This window comes from Lutra lutra, chromosome 5 (genome assembly GCF_902655055.1).
Source record: "Lutra lutra chromosome 5, mLutLut1.2, whole genome shotgun sequence".
Classification (NCBI taxonomy): domain Eukaryota; kingdom Metazoa; phylum Chordata; class Mammalia; order Carnivora; family Mustelidae; genus Lutra; species Lutra lutra.
Window position 1 is genome coordinate 62797735 of NC_062282.1, and position 19521 is coordinate 62817255.

Genomic DNA, 19521 nt, shown 5'->3' on the forward strand with positions numbered 1-19521 from the left:
GCAGTTAGGGGGCCCCTGGTGACCAGATTCTGCATACTGCAAGGGGCTCGCCTCAGGATAACTTGGACCAGCAGATTTACATGGCCGGGACTTGCCATCCCAAAAGGGACAGCATTAGATAATGAAGCCAGTACTTCCTGAGCACCTGGTAATGCTAGGCCTCGTGTAATGACACTTTCTCATTTAACCCTCACAATAACCTGGCCAAATAGGTACTCTTGATCCCAAGTTAAGTGTCTGACTAGAAGGTGAATGAACCCAGATTTTCCTGGGTCCCAAACCATCCAATTTCTGAGTAGGATAATGGGGGACTCTGGCCCCAGAACAGCAGAATTAAATTCTGGCTCCGCCACTCAGCTAGCTGTTCTGCAATTGCCAGGTTGCTTTACCTCTCTGTGCCTCAGTTTCCCAGTATGTAAAATGGAGATGATAGCACTAATGGCATAGGATGCTTATAAACAGTCTGGAAGAGGGTGCGCGTAGTTCAATTCATATTCTTATTAATTTCACTTCTGGAACTAAAAGAGGTTGAAATGGAGCTTGGATGACCAACTGTCCCCATTTACCTGGGTCTGAACGATGTCCTGAATGCCCTTTTGGTGCTAAAACTGGCAAACCAGGACGGATGGTTACCCATGATGACTCTGGCATTTTTTAATGTCCAAAGGGCGGGAATAAGGCCATTTCATGCTCTCAGTGCTGGTGAATTTTCCCAGAAGCCCTTGGAACTCGAGCCCTTTGTCCTGGTCTCCCCACTCTGCCCTTGCATAGCCAAAGGGAAACCAGACATTCTTAACTTGAAAATTTTCCACATCCTTCAGGGCAATCTTCTGTTGCCAGAAATAGTCAGAAGGATTTGGGAGTTAGCCCAGGCCACTAAAAATAGCTCCCAGCGCCCCCCACCAAGGCCTGCACCATCTTGGCCCCGGGGTGGCCTGCCACCCAATGAGCGGCCTGCACCAGCCAGCACCTTAAATGACCATGAGCCCCGCTGGCCTGGATGACCAAGTTCAGCAGACAAAGAAAAGGCCAGCTGTTGGGCAGGACCACCCTGGCCTCCCACTCAGAGATGTCCCCTCCTTCATCCCCTGGCATGTCCTTCCCCTGCAACCAGAAAAGACAGCACATCACGTGTGTCCCACCTAAACAATCACACAAGGGCCTCAGCAGTCCTCATGCCAACAGGGACACATAGCTGCTCCCTCTGCACCACCCTGCTCCTGTGCACACACTAAACAACCACACACACACTCACACCAAGCATCTCATTTTCACTACACAAATGTCTCTACATTCTTAAGGCAGTGTCTCCAAATCTTTAAGACCTTTGCTTCGATTTCTCCACAACCCCTACCCCACCCCAGGAAGATTTTTGTCAAACTTGATTTTTGCTGGTGATACACAAGGTTAAGAAAAAAAAAAAGAAAAAGGTCAAATATGCATTTTCAAACTGTCTTTCAACCACCTTCTATTCCCAAGATTTGATATCTGCCCCCTACCTGCTTCCTATTGAGTAGGTGAGCCAACAGAGGAGGCGGCTGCCTGGGGAGCATGGGCCAGGGGTGGGGGGTGCTTTCCAGATTCCTGCCCAGACTCCCAGACTGAGCCTCACAGCTCTGATGTAAGGTGGGAGCAAGGCAGAAGGGGGCTGAGCCCAGGGAGAGGGGCCAGGGTTGAGAGGTCAGTATGCCGGGGATCACCGCCACATTCTAGAGCTGAAACACCATCTGTTCTCCCTGTGCTGCTGCCTGAATCCTACCCTAGCCTGCCCACCTGCTTTCTGCTTTCTGTTCCACAACCAGTCCCCCAAAGAACGGAGGCCACATCCCCGTCCCTGTGGGAAAGCAGAGGGAGGAAACCGCCAGGGTCTGACACAACCTGAACACCCCGGAAGGGCATCAAATCACAGCCAGGCACCCTTGTTCATTCATTCCCCCAAATATTTCTTGAGCACCTACTATGTTCCAGGCCTGTGCTAGGGCTGGGGCTGCAACTATGGACAAGATCAATACGGCCCCTGCCAAAATAGGTGCTTACAGTGCAGACAGGAAGCAACAGCAAACCGGTTACCCTAGAACGGAAACTAGGACTGTGCCTGGTGCCTCTTGTTGCGTAATGAATGTTGGCCCCATGGGAGCAGCCATGGTGGAGAGCGGCAACAAAGACAAGGAGCAAGGTGCAAAAGTGGAGAAACAGAGGGAGGAGCTTCCTTAGAATAGGTGCTCATGCAGGACCTCTGGAGGAGGGGAGGAAACCAGGCTCACAAAGGAGTGGGTGCAGGGAAGCCACTGGAAGGTTCTAAGTAGAAGTATGACTTCATGTATTAGTTGGAATTCATTTCGGGTACAAGAAATGCCCAGCATAACAGTGATTGAAACAACATGGGAATGTAGAAATATAATTTTCTCACATGTAAAAACTCACCAGATCCAAGAGAAAGAGGAGACAAACCACAGTGTGGGAGCAAATATTTGCAAAAGACACATCTCATAAAGGACTGTTACCCAAAACTTACAAAAAAACTTGATATTCAACAATAAGAAAGCAAACCACTTGATTTTTTTAAATTGCCAAAGAGGTGAACAGACACTTTACCAAGGAAGATATAAGGCCGACAAATACATCATTAGAGAATCACAAGTTAAAACCGGATACCACTGCATGCCTATTAGAATGGCCAAAATCTGGGGCTTCTGGGTGGCTCAGTCAGTTAAGCATCTGCCTTCAACTCAGGTCATGATCCCAGAAGCCTGAGACTGAGTCCTGCGTTGGGTTCCCTGCTGGGTGGGGAGCCTGCTTCTCTCTCTTCCTCTGCCTGCAGCTCTCCCTGCTTGTGCTCTCTCTTTCTGCCAAATAAATAAATAAAATCTTAAAAAAAAAAAAAAAAGAATGGCCAAAATCCAAAACATAACACCAAATGCTGGTGAGGATGAAAGTGACAGGAACTCTCACTCATTACTGGGGGAATGCAGGACTGTACCACCACTTTGGGGAACAGTTCGTCATTTCTCACAAAAATAAACATGCTCTCAAAATACAATCCAGTGATCAGGCTTGTTGTTGTTTACCCAACAAAGCTGAAAATATATGCCCACAAAAACCTCCACATGGATGTTTATAGCAGCTTTATTCATAATTTTTAACATTTATGAATTACATATATAATTATGTATTCATAATTGCCAAAATCTGGAAGCAACCAAGATGTCCTTGTGTAGATGAATGGATGATCAACTATGGTACATCCAGACAAGGGAATGTATTATTCAGCACTAAAAAAGATGGGCTGTTGAGCCACCAAAAGTCATAGAGGAACCTGAGATGCACATCACTAAGTGAAAGAAACCAGTCTGAAAAGGCTACGTACTGTGTAATCATAAGCGACATTCTGGAAAAGGTGAAACTATGGATCCAGTAAAAAGATCAGTGGTTTCCAAGGGTTTGGGGGAGGGAGGGGCGAATAGGCATAGCACAGAGGACTTTCAGGGCAGTGAAATAACTGTACGGCACTATGATGATGGACATATGTCATCATACATTTGTTCGATCCCATAGAATGTATCACAGCAAGAGCGATCCCTAAGGTAAACCATGGATTTAGGCTGATAATGACGTTCCAGTGTAGGTTCATCGATGGTAACAAATGTCCCATTTTGGTGTGGTATGTTGTTAGTAGGAGAGGTTGTGTCTGTGTGGGTACAGGGAGTGTATGGGAACTCGCTGTGCTTTCTGCTCAATTTTTCTGTTAAATTAAAACTGCTCTAACAAAATCTATTTAAAGAATTTTTCTAAAACCATTGATACACGGTGGGGGAGTGGATGGTTGAAATAGATAAAGGGGATAGAGAGTAACTTATCATGATAAGCACTGAGTAACGTATGGAACTACTGGTTCGTTATATTGTACACCTGAAATGAACATAGCACTGAGTATTCCTTAAAAAAAAAAAAAAAACCACAATAATAAATGCAGGCATCTGTGGGTTGGGAAAAGATATAGGTATCAAGGAAAATGGGGGGAACTACTGATGTATACAAGATAGATTAATCTTTTAAAATTATGCTTGGGGCACCTAGGTGGCTCAGTCAGTTAAGCATCTGCCTTCAGCTCAGATCCCAATCCCACTGGGATCAAGTCCCTCATTGGACTCCCTTCTCAGTCAGGAGTCTGCTTCTCCCTCTGCCTCTCCCCTCTGACTTGTGCTCTCTCTCTCATGCTCTCTCTCTCAAATAAATAAATTTTTAAAAAGTCTTTAAAATTATGCTAATTAAAAGAAGCAGATACAAGAAAAAGAATATTATATGATTCCATTTATGTGAAATTCTAGAAACGACAAATTTAATTGATGCTGACAAGAAAATATATCCTTAGCTGACTGAGGTAGGGAGTAGGGATTGATTGGGAAGAGGCATTAGGGAAATTTTTGATGGGCATACTCTGTATCTTGGATGTGTTGGCAGACATAATACTTTCTACATACACTGTCAAAATTCAAAAATACATAAAATTGTATAAATTTGTCGAACTTCATTAAACGTTAAACTTGATACATTTATTCAGGTAAATTATCTCAATATTAGGAAAAGGGCGGGGGGGGAAGCCACCTAGAGCCAATGACAGTGCTCTGCTCCCGGAAGTTGTTGTTAAAAACACGAAGCATCTGAGATGTCTTTCCTACTTGCTAACTAACACATAAGCCTACCATAGTTTCACAGATGCTTGCAGAAGACACGGGTCAGAGACAAAGGATTTTATTACAGCACAGTAGGTGGCGTGAAGTTCATGTGGAGACTACTTAAAAAAAATATATTATATATATATACACACACACACACATATATATACACACACACACACGTGTGTGTATATATATTTTTAATATATTTATATATATTTATATATATTATATATATATTTTATATATATATTATATATGCATTTTATATATTTTTAAGTAGTCTCCACATGAACTTCACACCACCTACATATGTGTGTGTGTGTATGTGTGTATCTCCCAACATGCCCACCATAGGAGGAAGGAGACACTTTGGTCTATTTTGTATAAGAGGGGGACAAGTGCAGAGACTCTCATGAGGGCTCTTGGGAATTTACTTCTAGAACAAGTAGGTCAGGCTTGGAACAAGTCTGGGGCCTTTCTTCCTTCCATAAAGTCTACTGAATATTAAATTAGCTTCAGATCACTCCTCATCATCCTGAGGACATGCATCCTTTCTTGTGCTATGTCATCTGGCTTCTAGGGCTCAAGGATCACCCCCTGCAGAAAGCCTTCCCTCCTTATTCTGCCCTCTACTTGCTCCCCCTGTCCCTGTATCTCCCTGTCACCTGTCCTGTCCCCACCTTACCACCTCTCTGCCAGACCACTATACTAAAATCCTTGCTCAATCCATCAATCTCTTCTACCTGCCAGGAGAGCCCAAGTTCAGGGACCATGGCTTCTCCATCCTTGGACATCCAGGGTCCAGAACAGGACTGGACTGTGGGCTGGAGCATCTCTATGCAACAGGACCACCTACCTTAGCCTCTCTGGTGATCCACAGTGGACATCAAAGCCCAACCCAGCTGCCACTGACAACCCCCTTACCTGCCACTGTCTTCAGACTCTATTGGGCTAGAAATATCCTAGAATGAAGTCCCTCAAGAATGCCCCCTCCACGATATTTCTTCATTTATACAACCATTCACTGCCCCAACTATACACCAAGCCTCCCATGGGAAGCTGGGGACATAGAAATGAAAAGGGCATGATCCCATCCTCAGTGGCTCAGGAAGATGCCCTTCCCCCTGCCTCCCTCTCTCTTCCTCCTCCCCCTCTCTTTGCTTCCTTCCTTTTCCCCTTCCATCTGTATTTACGGAGCAACAGACATCCATCTACACAGTGTGGTGAGTGCCAGGAAGGTGTTATTGAGAGCTCTGTGGGGAGAATCCCCAGTGGTCACTAGAGACCTTGCCGAAGGACATTTCCAGGAGATTCGGTATGGATATCTAATTCTTCTATTAGATGAGAAGCTGTGAGTCATAAGCCCCAAGCAGCCCTACAGACTTCCCCATGAATCACGCACTGCCCCATTCTCCTCATTAGAGGCACACGCCATGGGGAATTCTCCTTCAGACAGGAGGGAGGAAATGTGCAGGGAAGTGGTGGGAGGATGGAGCTCAGAGTAGAGTCCCTGAACAGGTTTTCCCACCAGCATCCCTTCTAGAATCACAGCCCTGATCCCAAGAATGGAGCCCCAGGATGGCCGGTCTTAGAGAGCAAGACCCCTCATGTTGCTTCCTGCTTTCAAAGTGCTATATACCCTTTATTTCATTTACACACCACTGTGTGTTACTGGAAAGTCTCCAAGGGAAATTGCTTCATGTGGAAGGGAAAGAGGTTGGTTGAACAGAAAAGAATCACTTCCCTCTAGTGTGGGCCCAGGACCCACCCACAGAGGAGAGGAATTGTCCAGAGCCTTCAGAGGTCTTTCATGTATTCAACAAATTTATTGCACACCCACCACATGCCAGGAACTGTTCTAAGAGCAGGAGATCCCACAGTGAACAAGACAGAAAAAAGTCCCTGTCCTCAAGCCTTTACACTCTAATGAGGAGCTAGGCTATACCCAAATAAAGAAATATTAAAGGGTGATAAGTCTATGTTGAGAAATAAAGCAAAGAAAGGGATATGGGAGGCCAGGGCTGGGGTAGGGTGGTCAGGGAATGGCCCACTGAGGAGACGACCTTTGAACAGAGAGCAGAAGGAAGAAAGGGAGCCAACCGTGCTGAGATCTAAAGAAAGAGAGGGCAGAGGCAGGAGCATGGGTCTCTGAAGCCAGGGTGAGCTTTGCCCACACCAGAAAGAGCAATGAGGCCAGCTTGGCTGAAGGAGATGAGTGGAGGGAAGACAGAAGATGTGGTAAGAGACCTAACAGCAAGACAAGTCAAGTCAGTTCTTTTAGCCTTTGTAAGGACGTGGCCTTTGAGCAGGAGTGAGATGGGAGAACCATGAGAGAGCTCAGAGTAGAGGAGGAAAATGACCTGATGTGTTACAAGTTTCACTCTGGGTTATTTAAAAGTCTACCTATCTCCCTTCCGGTCATGGCCAATTGCATCATTCAGAGCTGCCCTACTGCTGAGGACTAGGAAAGCGGGACAAAATATCTCTAGATACTGAAGTTTGAAGATATTCAAGCACAAAAGGGCAAAGAGGATTTGTGGGATCAAGATCTGGAAAAGGAGGGGCGCCTGGGTGGCTCAGGTTAAAGCCTCTGCCTTCCTCTCAGGTCCTGATTCCAGGGTCCTGGGATCGACCCCGCATGGGGCTCTCTGCTCAGCAGGGAGCCTGCTTCCCCTTCTCTCTCTGCCTGCCTCTCTGCCTACTTGTGATCTCTCTCTCTGTGTCAAATAAATAAATAAACTCTTTAAAACATTTTTTTAAATAAAAAAATAAAAAATAAAAAAAAAGGATCTGGAAAAGGAAAACCCAGAGGCATGAATGCAGTGTTTGGGGCCTCTTCTTCCCAAAGGGTATCTGCCGATTCTGACAGAAGAGGCTGAAAGGCTAGAATCTTGAACAGAGCTTCTAAAAGACTCATGAGTCTGATGGGATGGATAACGGAGCTCAGGGCACACCTGGGGGAATCCAGCACCACCCCAGGCTTGTGTGTGCATTATCCAGAAAAAGTAATCAAGGCTGGGGGGGTCTGGGAAATTCCCCAAGGTTTTAGTTGTAACCCCCTAAAGGACACACCCTTGGAATAAGAACGGAGCCGTCATCACTGGGTCTAAAACCCAGCTTTGGGTCCTCTCAAACCATCTCAGTCTCTGGTTGCTCCAGCGACAGCTGGGATTCCTCGGATGTCCTAGCTACCTGCAAAGGAAACCCTTCCGGCACTTGGCTGGCTCACTGGGTAGAAGATGCAACTCTTGACTCTTGACTCTCGGGGTTGTAAATTCGAGCCCCGTGAAGGGTGTAGAGATTACTTAAAATCTTAAAAAAAAAAAAAAAAAGGTAAACCCTCTTGAGAAGAGGATCACACCACCCAAGCCTCAAACCTCCTAAATTTTTCATACACGGTGCCCAAACCAGGCATCTGAGGGAAATAAAACATGATGATCACGGTAATGACCTTTAAAATGGCTACCACTCATTGTTTGCTGTGTGTCAGGTACTATGTAAAACACTTTCTGTACATTATGTCATTTAATCTTGACAACCCGTGTGCAGCAATACTTCCGTTGCTCCCTTTTAGAGATGGCCAAACTAAGGCTTTGAGAGAAGTGATCCTCTCAGGCCATACAGATAGTTGTCTATCGTCTACGGCCATACCACCCTGAACGCACCCGATCTCGTCAGATAGTTGTCTATCAGTCCAGCCCCAGACATTTGGAACAAAATACCAGAATTTATATGATTTTTAGCATAGACTGAGCACTTTCTAGGGCATAAAGAACTGTCACTCACCTTTGTATTCCGAAGACATATACAATAAGGAACTGTAGTTCACAAGCCCTGGGCTAAGACTCAGGAGCCCAGAGTCACGTGAGCGGGGACACTTACCTTGGGACGACTGACAAGGCTAGCAGCACCCACACACCCACAGCCAATGGGCCGGAGCCAGGCTCCTGATGTTTTGTTTGGTCCGTACAAAGTTTCTGAAAAAAAAAAAGGAGATTTTACATAAAAATACAAATTCCTGTCTTCTTTTAAAAATAATAAGATCTATGGGCACCTGGGTGGCTGAGTCAAGTTAAGTGTCTGCCTTGGGCTCTGGTCATGATCTGGGGGTCCTAGGATCGAGCCCCATGTCAGGCTCCCTGTTTATCAGGGAGTCTGCTTCTCCCTCTTCCCCTCCCCCAAGTTGGGTGCACATTCTCTCTCTCTCTCTCTCTCTTTCAAAAATAAATAAATAGGGGCGCCTGGGTGGCTCAGTGGGTTAAGCCTCTGCCTTTGGCTCAGGAATGATCTCAGGGTCCTGGGATTGCACCCCACATGGGGCTCTTTGCTCAGCGGGGAGCCTGCTCCCCCACTCCACCCTCTGCCTATTTCTTTGCCTACTTGTGATCTCTCTCTGTCCAATAAATAAATAAAAATCTTTTAAAAAAGAAAGAAAGAGGGACGCCTGGGTGGCTCAGTTGGTTAAGCAGCTGCCTTCGGCTCAGGTCATGATCCCAGCGTCCTGGGATCGAGTCCCACATCGGGCTCCTTGTTTGGCGGGGAGCCTGCTTCTCCCTCTGCCTGCCATTCTGTCTGCCTGTGCTCGCTCGCTCTCCTCTCTCTCTGACAAATAAATAAAAATCTTTAAAAAAAAAAAATAGTCAAAATCTGTTAGTCCTTCCCTTTATTTCTGTAATTGTTTAAAAAAAAAAAAAAGATAAAAAAGAAAGAAAGAAAGAAAATAAATAAATAAATAAATAATCTTTTAAAAAAAAATTGTAAGGTCTAGCGACACCAGGCCTACATTCCCGCATTGATCGGCAGCTTCCGTGTAGGACAGAGCATATGAACTTCCTAGGTCACCGCAGTTCGCAGTAGCCCAATTCTCAATTATGTGATTTGCCTGGCCTGGGGAACGAGGAGTTGGATGATGACCCTTAGTGACAGCAGTAGGATGAAGCCGAATGTTCTCAGGACACTGATGACAGATGAGGAAATCTTAAAGGTCAAAGAAGGCTTCAGGGGTTTGGTGTTATTTTGAGCAAGGGCACATCATTCAAGCAAAAGAATAGCACGGGCAGAGGTGAGAGTAGCAAGGAGGAGCATACTGTGTTATGAGAACTACACATCTCAACATGCATGGCATACAGGAGCAGGGATAGGAAAATGATCTGGAAGGCAGGCAGTGGCCACATCTTGGAGGATCTTGAATTATGTGCCCAAGTGAGTCTGGTCAAGAGAGTGCAGACAAGTTTATAAATCCCAGAGAGTGAATAGGGCTGAGGAGAGGTAAATACTGAGTGTTTTTGCAAACCAAAGGTAATACATGTCTATTGAATGGATGAATATATGAATGTATACACAGAGAATGAAAGAGGAGGCAGCCAACTTCCAAGGTCCACTGGTGTCAACCTTGAGGAAGGTCTTAACCTGAATTTTGCAGTGTGGTTCATGGCCGAGGAGTATCCAGAGCTGGAGAAAAGGGGGCTGGGAGTATGTGATGCCTTGCAGGAGACTGGTATGAAGACCTAGTCCCACAGGGATGAGTCACATCTCCATCACATCACTGTCTTCTAGAGGTCCAGGACCCCTTGCTGCCCCTTCACAGAAAGTATCTGTTTCCTCTTCCCTGAGCCAGCCCAAATGAGCCCAGTGGTTCTAGAGCATTCCCAGGCTTGGATGAGGAGGGGGCCAAGAGCTGGCAGTTGGATGGGAAAGAATATGTGAAAGTCACTTCATGAGCTTCTTACAGATGAGGAAACTTAGGCACAGGACGCTCCTCCCTTGCCAGTCAGTGGGTTAGGGTAGGTGATCTCCAAGTAAAGGCTGTCCCCAAACAAAGTTCTGATGATCCAGGGGGCAGTATGATAAGGGCATAGACTCAGGATGGGGTCTATGGGGCAGGACAACCCACTGCTTCCTGTCTCCCTTCACCAGGATACTCTGGGGAGTGACAGGATGGGGACCAGCTGAGTCACAAGAGGAGAATGAGCCTTTCTCAAGCCTCTCTGCTGTGCCCAGAGGTGACCGCCTCTCATTTAATCCACCTTTTATTTTAATCCTTAAAGAGCCTTTGAAGGCTGGTGGTTAGTGGCCCATATTACAGATGGGGAAACTCAGGTTTAAAGAGTTTAGTAACTTAACCCACAGTAAGTCACACAGCTAATAAGTGGCAGAATCAGTACTTGAACTCAGGTCTAGTGGACTCCGAGGCTTGAGTTCTATACAGTGGCCCAGGAAGGTTCCCCCCACAAACCTCAAGTCTTTGCTACCCTCTTGGCAGGGAACTCTTTTCCCAGCTCACCTATCAAATGCACAAGCAGGAAGTAGCTCTCAGGTCTCAGCCACCCTTCCCTGATCACCAAAATCTAAAGGAGGCTCCTCCTCCATTATTCCACCTTCATAGTCTTCATCTTCATCTTATTTCTTAATTATTTTCTTTATATATTGCCCTCTCCGCTCCCCCATTATTAGCTACTGGAGAGTAGGAACCTTGTCTTGCACCAAAGTGTCCCTGCGCCTAGGGTGTCAGTAAATACCTGTTGAATGAATGAATGAATGAATGAGTGGCCCTGCTGCTCAGCCTGAAAAACCACAACCAAGAAAAAAGTGCGTTTAAGGTAATTCCCTTAGCCCAGCAGCTTTTCCTGCTCCGTGCTATCACCGTGCACACCCCTTTGTTTTCCAGAGAAGCAAGCTACCTTCTGAGCTGATTAAGGGTAGGAGACACTCCTCTGGACCCAGAGGCTGTTCTCCAGCAGGCTGGCCCCACAGAGCCCCAGAAAGTCCCCAGAGGTGGGCAGCCCTCCCACCCGCTCCCCAGTTGGCAACCTACGGAGGGAAACATCCCGGGGTGACCTGGCTGCACCCGGCCCGGCCTGGCCAGCAAGGTGTGGGAAACCAGAGTCCGGGCCTGGCGCTGGGCGGGGCTACCCCCGCGTGGCCTCGGCTTTGTTTGCCTCTGTGTATGGTAACCAGAAACCACCACAGCCAGCAGTTCTCGGAGCCCCGCTCCCGCACCCCGCCCCCCTTTTATTTTAATCTCCTAAACTGATTTGTCAGCAGCAGGAAGTGACATGACAGCTTTCCTCACAAAAGGGAAACTCCTCCGCGTTACCATGGCGACGGAGGCCCCTGTATGATCACAGATTTATATAATCTTAAAGGTGTACACACCATGATGTCATCCTGGATGGGGAGGGGAGGGAGGGAGGTAAATGGACTCCGGAGGCTGTGAGTCCGGAGGCAAATGAGCTACGATTTGCAAAATTCCAAGGAAAGGAAAGGATGAGGTGGAGGCGTTTGGGGTTGGAATTATCCTAAGGGAAACCACAGAAAAGCATAAAGAATACATTGATGCATTTTCTAAGGCTGGGAGGAATCCTACCTATTCTATTAGATCCAGGGCAAACTGGTCATTTTAGGGGCGGGCACACTGACATCAGAAAACTGGCAGAAGTTGTTAGGAATGGGGAATGGGATCTTAACGCACCCCCAGGGCCCCCTTCCTGCCCCGCACTTGACAGTCAAGAGCCTATTTCCTCCTCACAGGTGAAGCAGGTTATATTATCCCATTTCCAAAAATGATAAATAGTTTTTCCACCCCAGAACTGTGGTAAAACCATGCTGATGACTGGTTGGCTACAACATTCACTCTTTCCCCGCTCTCTCAAGCTGTCTTTTGGAGGGAACTCGGACTTCGGACTTCGGGTCCCACCTTCTTTCAGACCCAGGGTCCAATCTCTGCAATGCTGTTTACTTGCTGTATGAACTTGGATATGTCATTTCCTCTCTCTGAGCCTCAGTTTCTTCTTCTGTAAAAGAGGTGCTGCTGCTAAAGGTTTAATGTGAAGGTGTGTAAAGCAGTTAGCACAGAGCCTGGCACACGGGGCTAGCTCTGAAATAGAGCTATTATAACCACATTACAAGAATTAAATGATGGCCTTGTCTTTATTTCAATGTCCCCTTGAGAAAAAAACATTTTAATAGTTTGAGCATCTTAAGCAAAATAAGTCAATCAGAGAAAGACAATTATTATTATCATCTGTCTGATATGAGGATTTTGAGAGGCAGGGCAGAGGTTCGTGGGGCAAAGGGAGAGAAAAATGAAACAAGATGGGACCCGGGAGGGAGACAAACCATAAGACAATCTCAGAGTCTGGGTTATGGACATTGGGGAGGGTGTATGCTATGGTGAGTCCTGTGAATTGTGTAAGACTGATGGTGCACAGACCTGTACCCCTGAAACAAATAATACATTGTATGTTAATGAAAATTACCAAAAAAATAGTTTGAGCATCTTTCTCCTCATCATGAGGTACTTCCCCCCCACCCCCACCAAGAAAAGCAGTATCAGGCCCAAAGTGACATGCTCCAGAGGGCCCAAAGACAAGGAATCAGATTCATGAAGAGGGTTATCACCCCTGCTCTCCTGAGGTGGTGGGAGTAGAGCAACTTGCACTGGGAGAAGTGAGTGAATTGTTTTCACTGGCGACTCCCTTAGGCAGCCGCTGTATTTTTCCACTGCGTGGATCACACGAGATTAATTTTGGTTCAGCCAGTGACTGCCAAGCAGAAAGTGATGGCCTGAGCCCACGAGGAAGTCAGCCACGGCAACTGCTGCGGACCTGAAGTTGCTGGTATGTTTCCACGAAAGGAGATATTCGCCATAGTAAGTTTCTAGGGTTTGATAAAAACACTGGGTACGGTTTGTTTTGAAAGGCATGAACACACTTGCAGTTGAAAGCCCAGCCAAGGAAATGAGCTTGCCAGCTCAGGCTAAGTTCTTAGAACTCAGAACACAGGGATCTTTCAGGCCCTGAGAGTCAAGTGGCAGATGGTGAACCAGTGGGGAAAGGATAATGTCACTGATTGTATGTCAAGGCCTTAAATGACTATGGCTGGACCAGGACCACTGTTCAGGGGCATTGCTGGAGAAGAGGTTTCCTTTTCTGCTTCCTAAATCACTATGTCCAGAAACATGTTGCGGGGTGGGCGGGTAGGGACCAGAGCTAAGGGGCCAGGAACCCAAGAGCTTCACTATTATTTAATTCAACATTATAGACTGGATTATGGGTGGTAGTCAATTATACCTTCTCTGTTTTGGCCTATTTGACAAGAGTAAAAATCTAGAATCTTGCCCTAGAGCAAATCAGATTTGATTGTCTATCTTCAACAAAATTATGAAATTAGACCAGCAAGTGACCTGGAGGCAGCTACCGAAAATGCAGTATGTATATGTGTGTGTGTGTGTGTATGTATATATATATATATGTGTATGTATGTAAAGATGCTAGCATGGATGTATCCCAAAGCTTTAATGGTCAGGTGAGGGGTGGGAATTTCAGGTGATTTGTCTGTGTTGTATTCACTCATAGTGCTTCGTATTCTTTTCATAAAGGTCTTTTCAAAGGCAAAAAAAAAAAAAAGAAAAGAAAAAAGAAAAAGGGCACGTGAGAGGAGTGATAAAGTGCAAGCTACATAGAATTAGGGAACAAAACAGATGGAGGCTCTGATTTCCCCCACTGCCACTTAGCTATGCTGGGTCTCAGCATCTCTGTCTGCAAAAGGGTCCTGCTGAGTTGTTTGGGGAGCAGGTAGCACGCACTACCTTACACATAGCAGGAACACGTTTATGTCTGGTGTTTTGGAAACCCATCATCCTCATAATTCTAGCACAGTTCAGAAAAGAGGGTTGCTTTTTATATTACTCTGGGTAGAGTATTTTAAAAAGGCAACCCAAGCAAATGGTCATTCCTTTTGGCTCTGGGAACACTTGGGTTCCCTGTGTAACATGGTAGGAATACAGGGACACCTGGATCTGATACTCAGAGGTCAGCTGCGGCACCTGGTTTTCCATGATAGATCACACTTTTCTACCTTTCTTGTAACCCAGCCATCACCAGATCCCAAGACGCACATCTGCCAGGCCCTCGTCCAGGTTCTGGTTCACTTATGGGAGAGGGATTAGTTGGGACTGCCCAAGAAATAAAACCATTGAGATTTCAATAGAAATGCCATAATTTATTCTGTTGTATAAAAAAAGTCATCCTTATGTAACAAAATGTCTTCTTAAAAGAAGAAATATATTATTTCAGTTCATAAATAATCAAACATACAACTGCTGGCAACTAAAAAAAAAATGAACACTGGTGCTTTCCATCAGTGCTGAACACAGACCTGCTTAGGGTATATTTACAGGATATTACAGTACTCAAACACAAAAATTGAGGTATTTGGTTCTTCTAGGAGTAGACACTGACATTTGTGAAGGCAGACCACCTCCACAAAAATAAATAAGGTATATTCTCATAGGTATGTGTCATCAGGAATGATAATACTGGTAGGTATGTCAAGCATGAGTTCCTACAAAAAAACAGGAGCAAGCAAAAAGAAACCGGCTCATACATGGAGTCCTTTCTCTTCTGCCCCATTTTGTCAGAGGGACTTGATGTACCCACTATATATATTGGTCCCGAACATGCTGAGTTCAGCAAACATCTTGATGCAACGTCATCACTATGACTGCTTAGGAACCCAGTGGAACTCGGGGTGAAATTAAATAAATAAGGACCAGCCCTCACAAGCACCCTCCCCAGAGTTATTGCATTTCTCTTCAAGGAGCCGAGAGTCCCAGTGAGTTGTGGAGATTACCTCCCATGGACTTTCAGCAGCTGGGAGAGGTCGTAATGGGGCTCTGAAGGTAGTTCAATGCACTGTTCGTGGAGTGGACGGGGATGGAGACAGGGAAGTTGAAGACAGTGGTGGTGGAGGTGCCGCGGTCCAGCACAGCCATGGCAGGGCTCCCGGCCTCTGCTGAGCAGTGTGGGGCCAGGACCTGGGACTCAAACTGCAGCAGCTGACCCATGAAGCTGAAGTTGGGGGAAATGATGCTTCTCCTCTGCTTCACAAACTCAAAGGCCTCATCCAGCTTGACTCGGTTAGTCCTCATGAGGTAAGCAAGGCAGATGGTAGCTGACCGGGAAATGCCCGCCTGGCAGTGGACAAACACCCTTCCTCCAGCATTCTTGATGGAGTCTGGAAAACAAAGGGTGGCCAGTTACTCCAGAGCTCGGGGAAACAACCCCAACCCCAGGCAGTGGGTGCCTAAGAAACGGGTGTGTCCTATCCAGAGAATGGCAACATCACCTCATGCCATTAAACAGTGCTCTGCGGAGGCAACGTGGGCATTGTGCAGAGAACAGCAAGGGATTTAAACCAAGACCAGGCATCTCCACGAAGCCGACTGATCTTGGATAAGTTAAGTCAATTCAACTTTCTGAGCCTCTGTTTGCTAATTTGTTGAATAGGACACCAAATCCCTATTTTGCAGGGATGTTGCCCACACCAGACTGACAATGTATGGAGAAAGGCTCGGGCGAATGTCATTCAATTCCTTGCCATAGAGTTGGGCTTGGTGACTAAAATGGGGGGAGCAAGGCAGAAGTCCCAGGCATCTGTCTGTCCATTTACCTATGAAGTCAATAGCCTCGTTGAACCAGGAGCTGATGTCCGCCTTGTGGTTGTCTTCCACAGGGATGCTCTTGTACTGGTAGTGACCCTCAAAATGGTTGGGACAATTGGCTGAGACATTGATCAAGGCAGTGATGCCCAAGGCATCCAGCATGTCTTTTCGGGAAGCATGATAGGCACTGCCCAGGTACAGAAAGGGCAGGATCTCCACTGGGCCACCCTGAAATCCAGAAATATCCAACACTTGTCAAGCTTTGCTCAAAGTCAATGCTGGTGCCCACACCCACAAAAACTCCCTGGTAGAAAAGTCAGTTGTAGATACCGGGTCTGTTTAGCACTGTTGTTAGAGTATAAATAAATAGGGCACTAAACCCATTTGCCTCAATTTCATTTCTGTAGTGTCAGCAATTAGCCTCCCCTCCATCAGATCACTTAACTGTGGGATAAATTAATAGCCCTGTGTGCCCCCCCTTAAAAACTTAAAGGTTACTTTGGATATTCTCACTAGTACTGCTCTTCCAGGCCTTTGCCCCCACCCTCAGCACAGGCCCCCACTAACCTGATCATAGAGCGGGGTGCTGCAAGAACTGCACCCTGATTCAGCGCTGTCAGGGGCGCTGGTACTCAGAGGAAGGCTGAGCCCCATGGGGGTCGACTGTTTGCTGCACAGCTCCGGGTAGGAAGCTGAAAAAGCTTCATATCCTCCTGGGAAGACAAAGAGACATACTTGTTTCCATTAGTATCGTCGGGGACAGGGCACCTTCATCCAACCAACCCCGCGCCAACCAGGGCTGAAGTTTACCCCGGAGAGGCCCAGGCAAAGTCTTTGTTCTTAAAGCCAAACAAAGCCAACGACAAGTCCCCGGAATAGGGCTCGGGCGCCCACGCGCTCCAGGTGGGGCAGCCCTAAGGGGCCGAGGGCCAGGGGTCCCGCGGCAAGGCGGCGTGGCGGGGATGGGGGCGTGCGGCGCCAGAGCTTCCCCGAGGGCGTACCTTTGAGGAAGAAGACCTGTGTGGCGCGCGCCTCTCGGCAAAGCGCGCCGGCGGCCAAAGGCAAGGTGCCGTCTCTCTTGGCGCCGTCCAGGGCGGCGCTGCGCTCGTCCAGCAGCACCACGGCGTGGTAGGCGCCCGCCAGGAGGCGGCCCCGCAGTTCGGCATTGGGCACGATATGCTCCAGACCCATGGCGCCCTTGGCCCGGCGCCGCACGATGGTGCTGAAGCGCACGTTGACCGAGCCGGCGATGTGGCCGGCGTTGAAAGCGAAGAAGGAGCGGCAGTCCAGCAGCAGGCACTGCGCGGCGCGCTCCCGAAGCAGCGTCCGCAGGCCTCCGGCGTCCAGGGAGCCCACTTCCATGACCATGGCCGGCCCTAGAGCCCCCAGCGTGCCTGTTCGCGGTTCTCTTTTGTCCACGGAAGCCAAGGGTAGGGCAGCGGCTTTCGAGGAAAAGCCCGACCCTAGTTCTCCCTGCGCCGAACCCCAAACTACGCTTAGACTGAGTGAGGGAGGCGTCGCGCGGGGCTCTCCGCCGCCTAGGCTTCTTTGCTGCTCCCCCGACTGCCCCTCCAGCCCCACTCACACCTATTACAGCCCGGCGTCCTTCGCAGCAAGCTCGGCCCGTGGGGAACCGGTTTATATGCCGCCTCTCGAGGGGCGGGGAGGGGCGGGGAGAAGCGGGCGCGCCGGGGGAGGGGAGTTGTTTGTTTGAATGGTGGTCACGTGACCGTACGGTGACGTCACCCGCCCTGCCCGGCTTGGCGCCGACGGAGCCAGAGGCAAAGACGTCATCCGCCTCGGAGCGGGATCCGCTGGCTGCTCGCTGGCTCTGGCCCCAGTCCGGCCGTCCGGCCTGCGCCTGGCGCGTCCCCGGGGATCTGGCCTGCGCCGCTCTCCGGACCCGGGGGGGGGGGAGGAGAGGTGGTGGGCGCGCTGCCAGCCAAGCGCTGACCTCCGGAATCCGAGACGCTGGGAGAGCGGGCAGCGGGCCAGTGGCCTCTCCGCCCTTCCCCCTCCCCAGTGCCCCTCCCCGCGCCCCTCTGCTGCCGCGGCTGGCCGCAAGGGGCTTCCTGCGCCTTTGCATACAAGTGTGTCAGTTTCGCCCATTTCCTCGTCACCAGTACGCGCGGAAAACTCAGGTTCCCCCAGGAGAAGCGATTTACTCGCCCAGTATCACACTGCTGGGGGTACGGGGACAGAGAGGAATCTGAAATGAGGGGTTGGAAGAAACTGTAGTTTGTCCATGAATATGTTCTCACTAAGGACAACCGGGGTGAATCGGGGTGGAGTTTAGGGAATTGTTTTCCCGTTTCCCAGCCTTGTCCTCCTGTCACTTAAGAAAATAATATGTTTAAAGAAGTAAAATGCCTTCCAATCGAAGCCCCGCTGTGGGAAGTTATTTCTAATCACGTCGTTTCTAGAGGACTTTGAGCCAAGAAAGGCGGGTAAGGGGGCTGAAATCGCAAGTATGGGGTCATAAGGTGCTCTGGTGGATTGCGGGGTTCTGCATTTGGGGAGGTGACCCCCCCCCGCCCCCAGCGTGGCTCGACACTGCCCTCCAGGGGTCACCGGACACGTTTCTGGCCACGTTCGTTTGAGACCGCTCTCTCTGTATGTACTCTGGGCGCCCACTATGCCCTAAACTCGGGGTTTTGATCCCCACGCCGACTCTCACCGTCTATGTGGGCTAAATTCGAAATCCAGTACTACGGCGCTTCAGGAGTCGGGGACGAAGGTTTGAGCAGAGCCCGTGCGGCCACCCGAGCGGAGTGACGGCCCCCTGGGCAGGGGAGGGCGGCGCCGAGGTGCTAGATACACAAACATAAATATTGCGCCACCTGGCCAGGGTGCCGAGTCAGGAACATTCTGCGGTTTCTTCCCCTCTCCCGCTGAGGGGGGGATGGGATGGGGATTTCAAGGACCCTGTGTCGTTGATCTGTGGACTGTATCACTGGGACAACTTCTGCATTTGCCTTGTTTAGCTTCTGTGTTCACACATGCTCAAACTTTCTGCCTACGTTCTAGAAAATTTCCGGGTTGAGTGCGTTTACTTAAAGGACATTTTCGACCTTTAGATGAACATTAAGGACCGCCGCAAAGAGGTCCTCAGATAATGGCAACACCCTCCCTATATTATTTCAAAAAGAGAAAAAATTTCTTTGTTTATACTACTTATTGAGCTGAGGAACTCAACATATTTTTTGCATGGAATCATAAAATGTTACAGTTGCTGACTTTTCTTTCACAGCATTCCAACTTTATCTGCCCCCATTTTTTTCAACCAAGAACTTTCATTATATCTTCTCCTACCCACATTAAAAAAAAACAAACAAAAAAAACTTTTTATACAGCCATTATAGTGGTGGTAGCGCAGTCTGGCCTCAGAATCAGGTGTCT

General features: G+C 48.2%; 1 protein-coding gene across 1 annotated transcript; it reads right to left on the bottom strand.

Annotated features, from left to right (window-relative positions):
• Positions 1-14660: 14660 nt before the first annotated feature.
• DUSP1 (dual specificity phosphatase 1) lies at positions 14661-17750 on the bottom strand. Its single transcript, XM_047731026.1, has 4 exons — positions 17124-17750; positions 16690-16835; positions 16131-16350; positions 14661-15695 (listed from the first exon to the last, which is right to left on the bottom strand). Exons 1-4 carry the CDS (start codon positions 17488-17490, stop codon positions 15325-15327), a joined length of 1104 nt encoding a protein of 367 aa, XP_047586982.1. The 5' UTR covers positions 17491-17750; the 3' UTR covers positions 14661-15324.
• Between the last annotated feature and the right edge of the window lie 1771 nt (positions 17751-19521).

Coding starts and splice junctions, on each gene's coding strand:
- DUSP1 (XM_047731026.1), bottom strand. CDS start 17,490: ATGGTCATGGAAGTGGGCTCCCTGGACGCCGGAGGCCTGCGGACGCTG. Junction 16,351..16,689: donor GCACCCCGCTCTATGATCAG/GTTAGTGGGGGC, acceptor TCTGGATTTCAG/GGTGGCCCAGTGGAGATCCT. Junction 15,696..16,130: donor CGAGGCTATTGACTTCATAG/GTAAATGGACAG, acceptor TTTGTTTTCCAG/ACTCCATCAAGAATGCTGGA.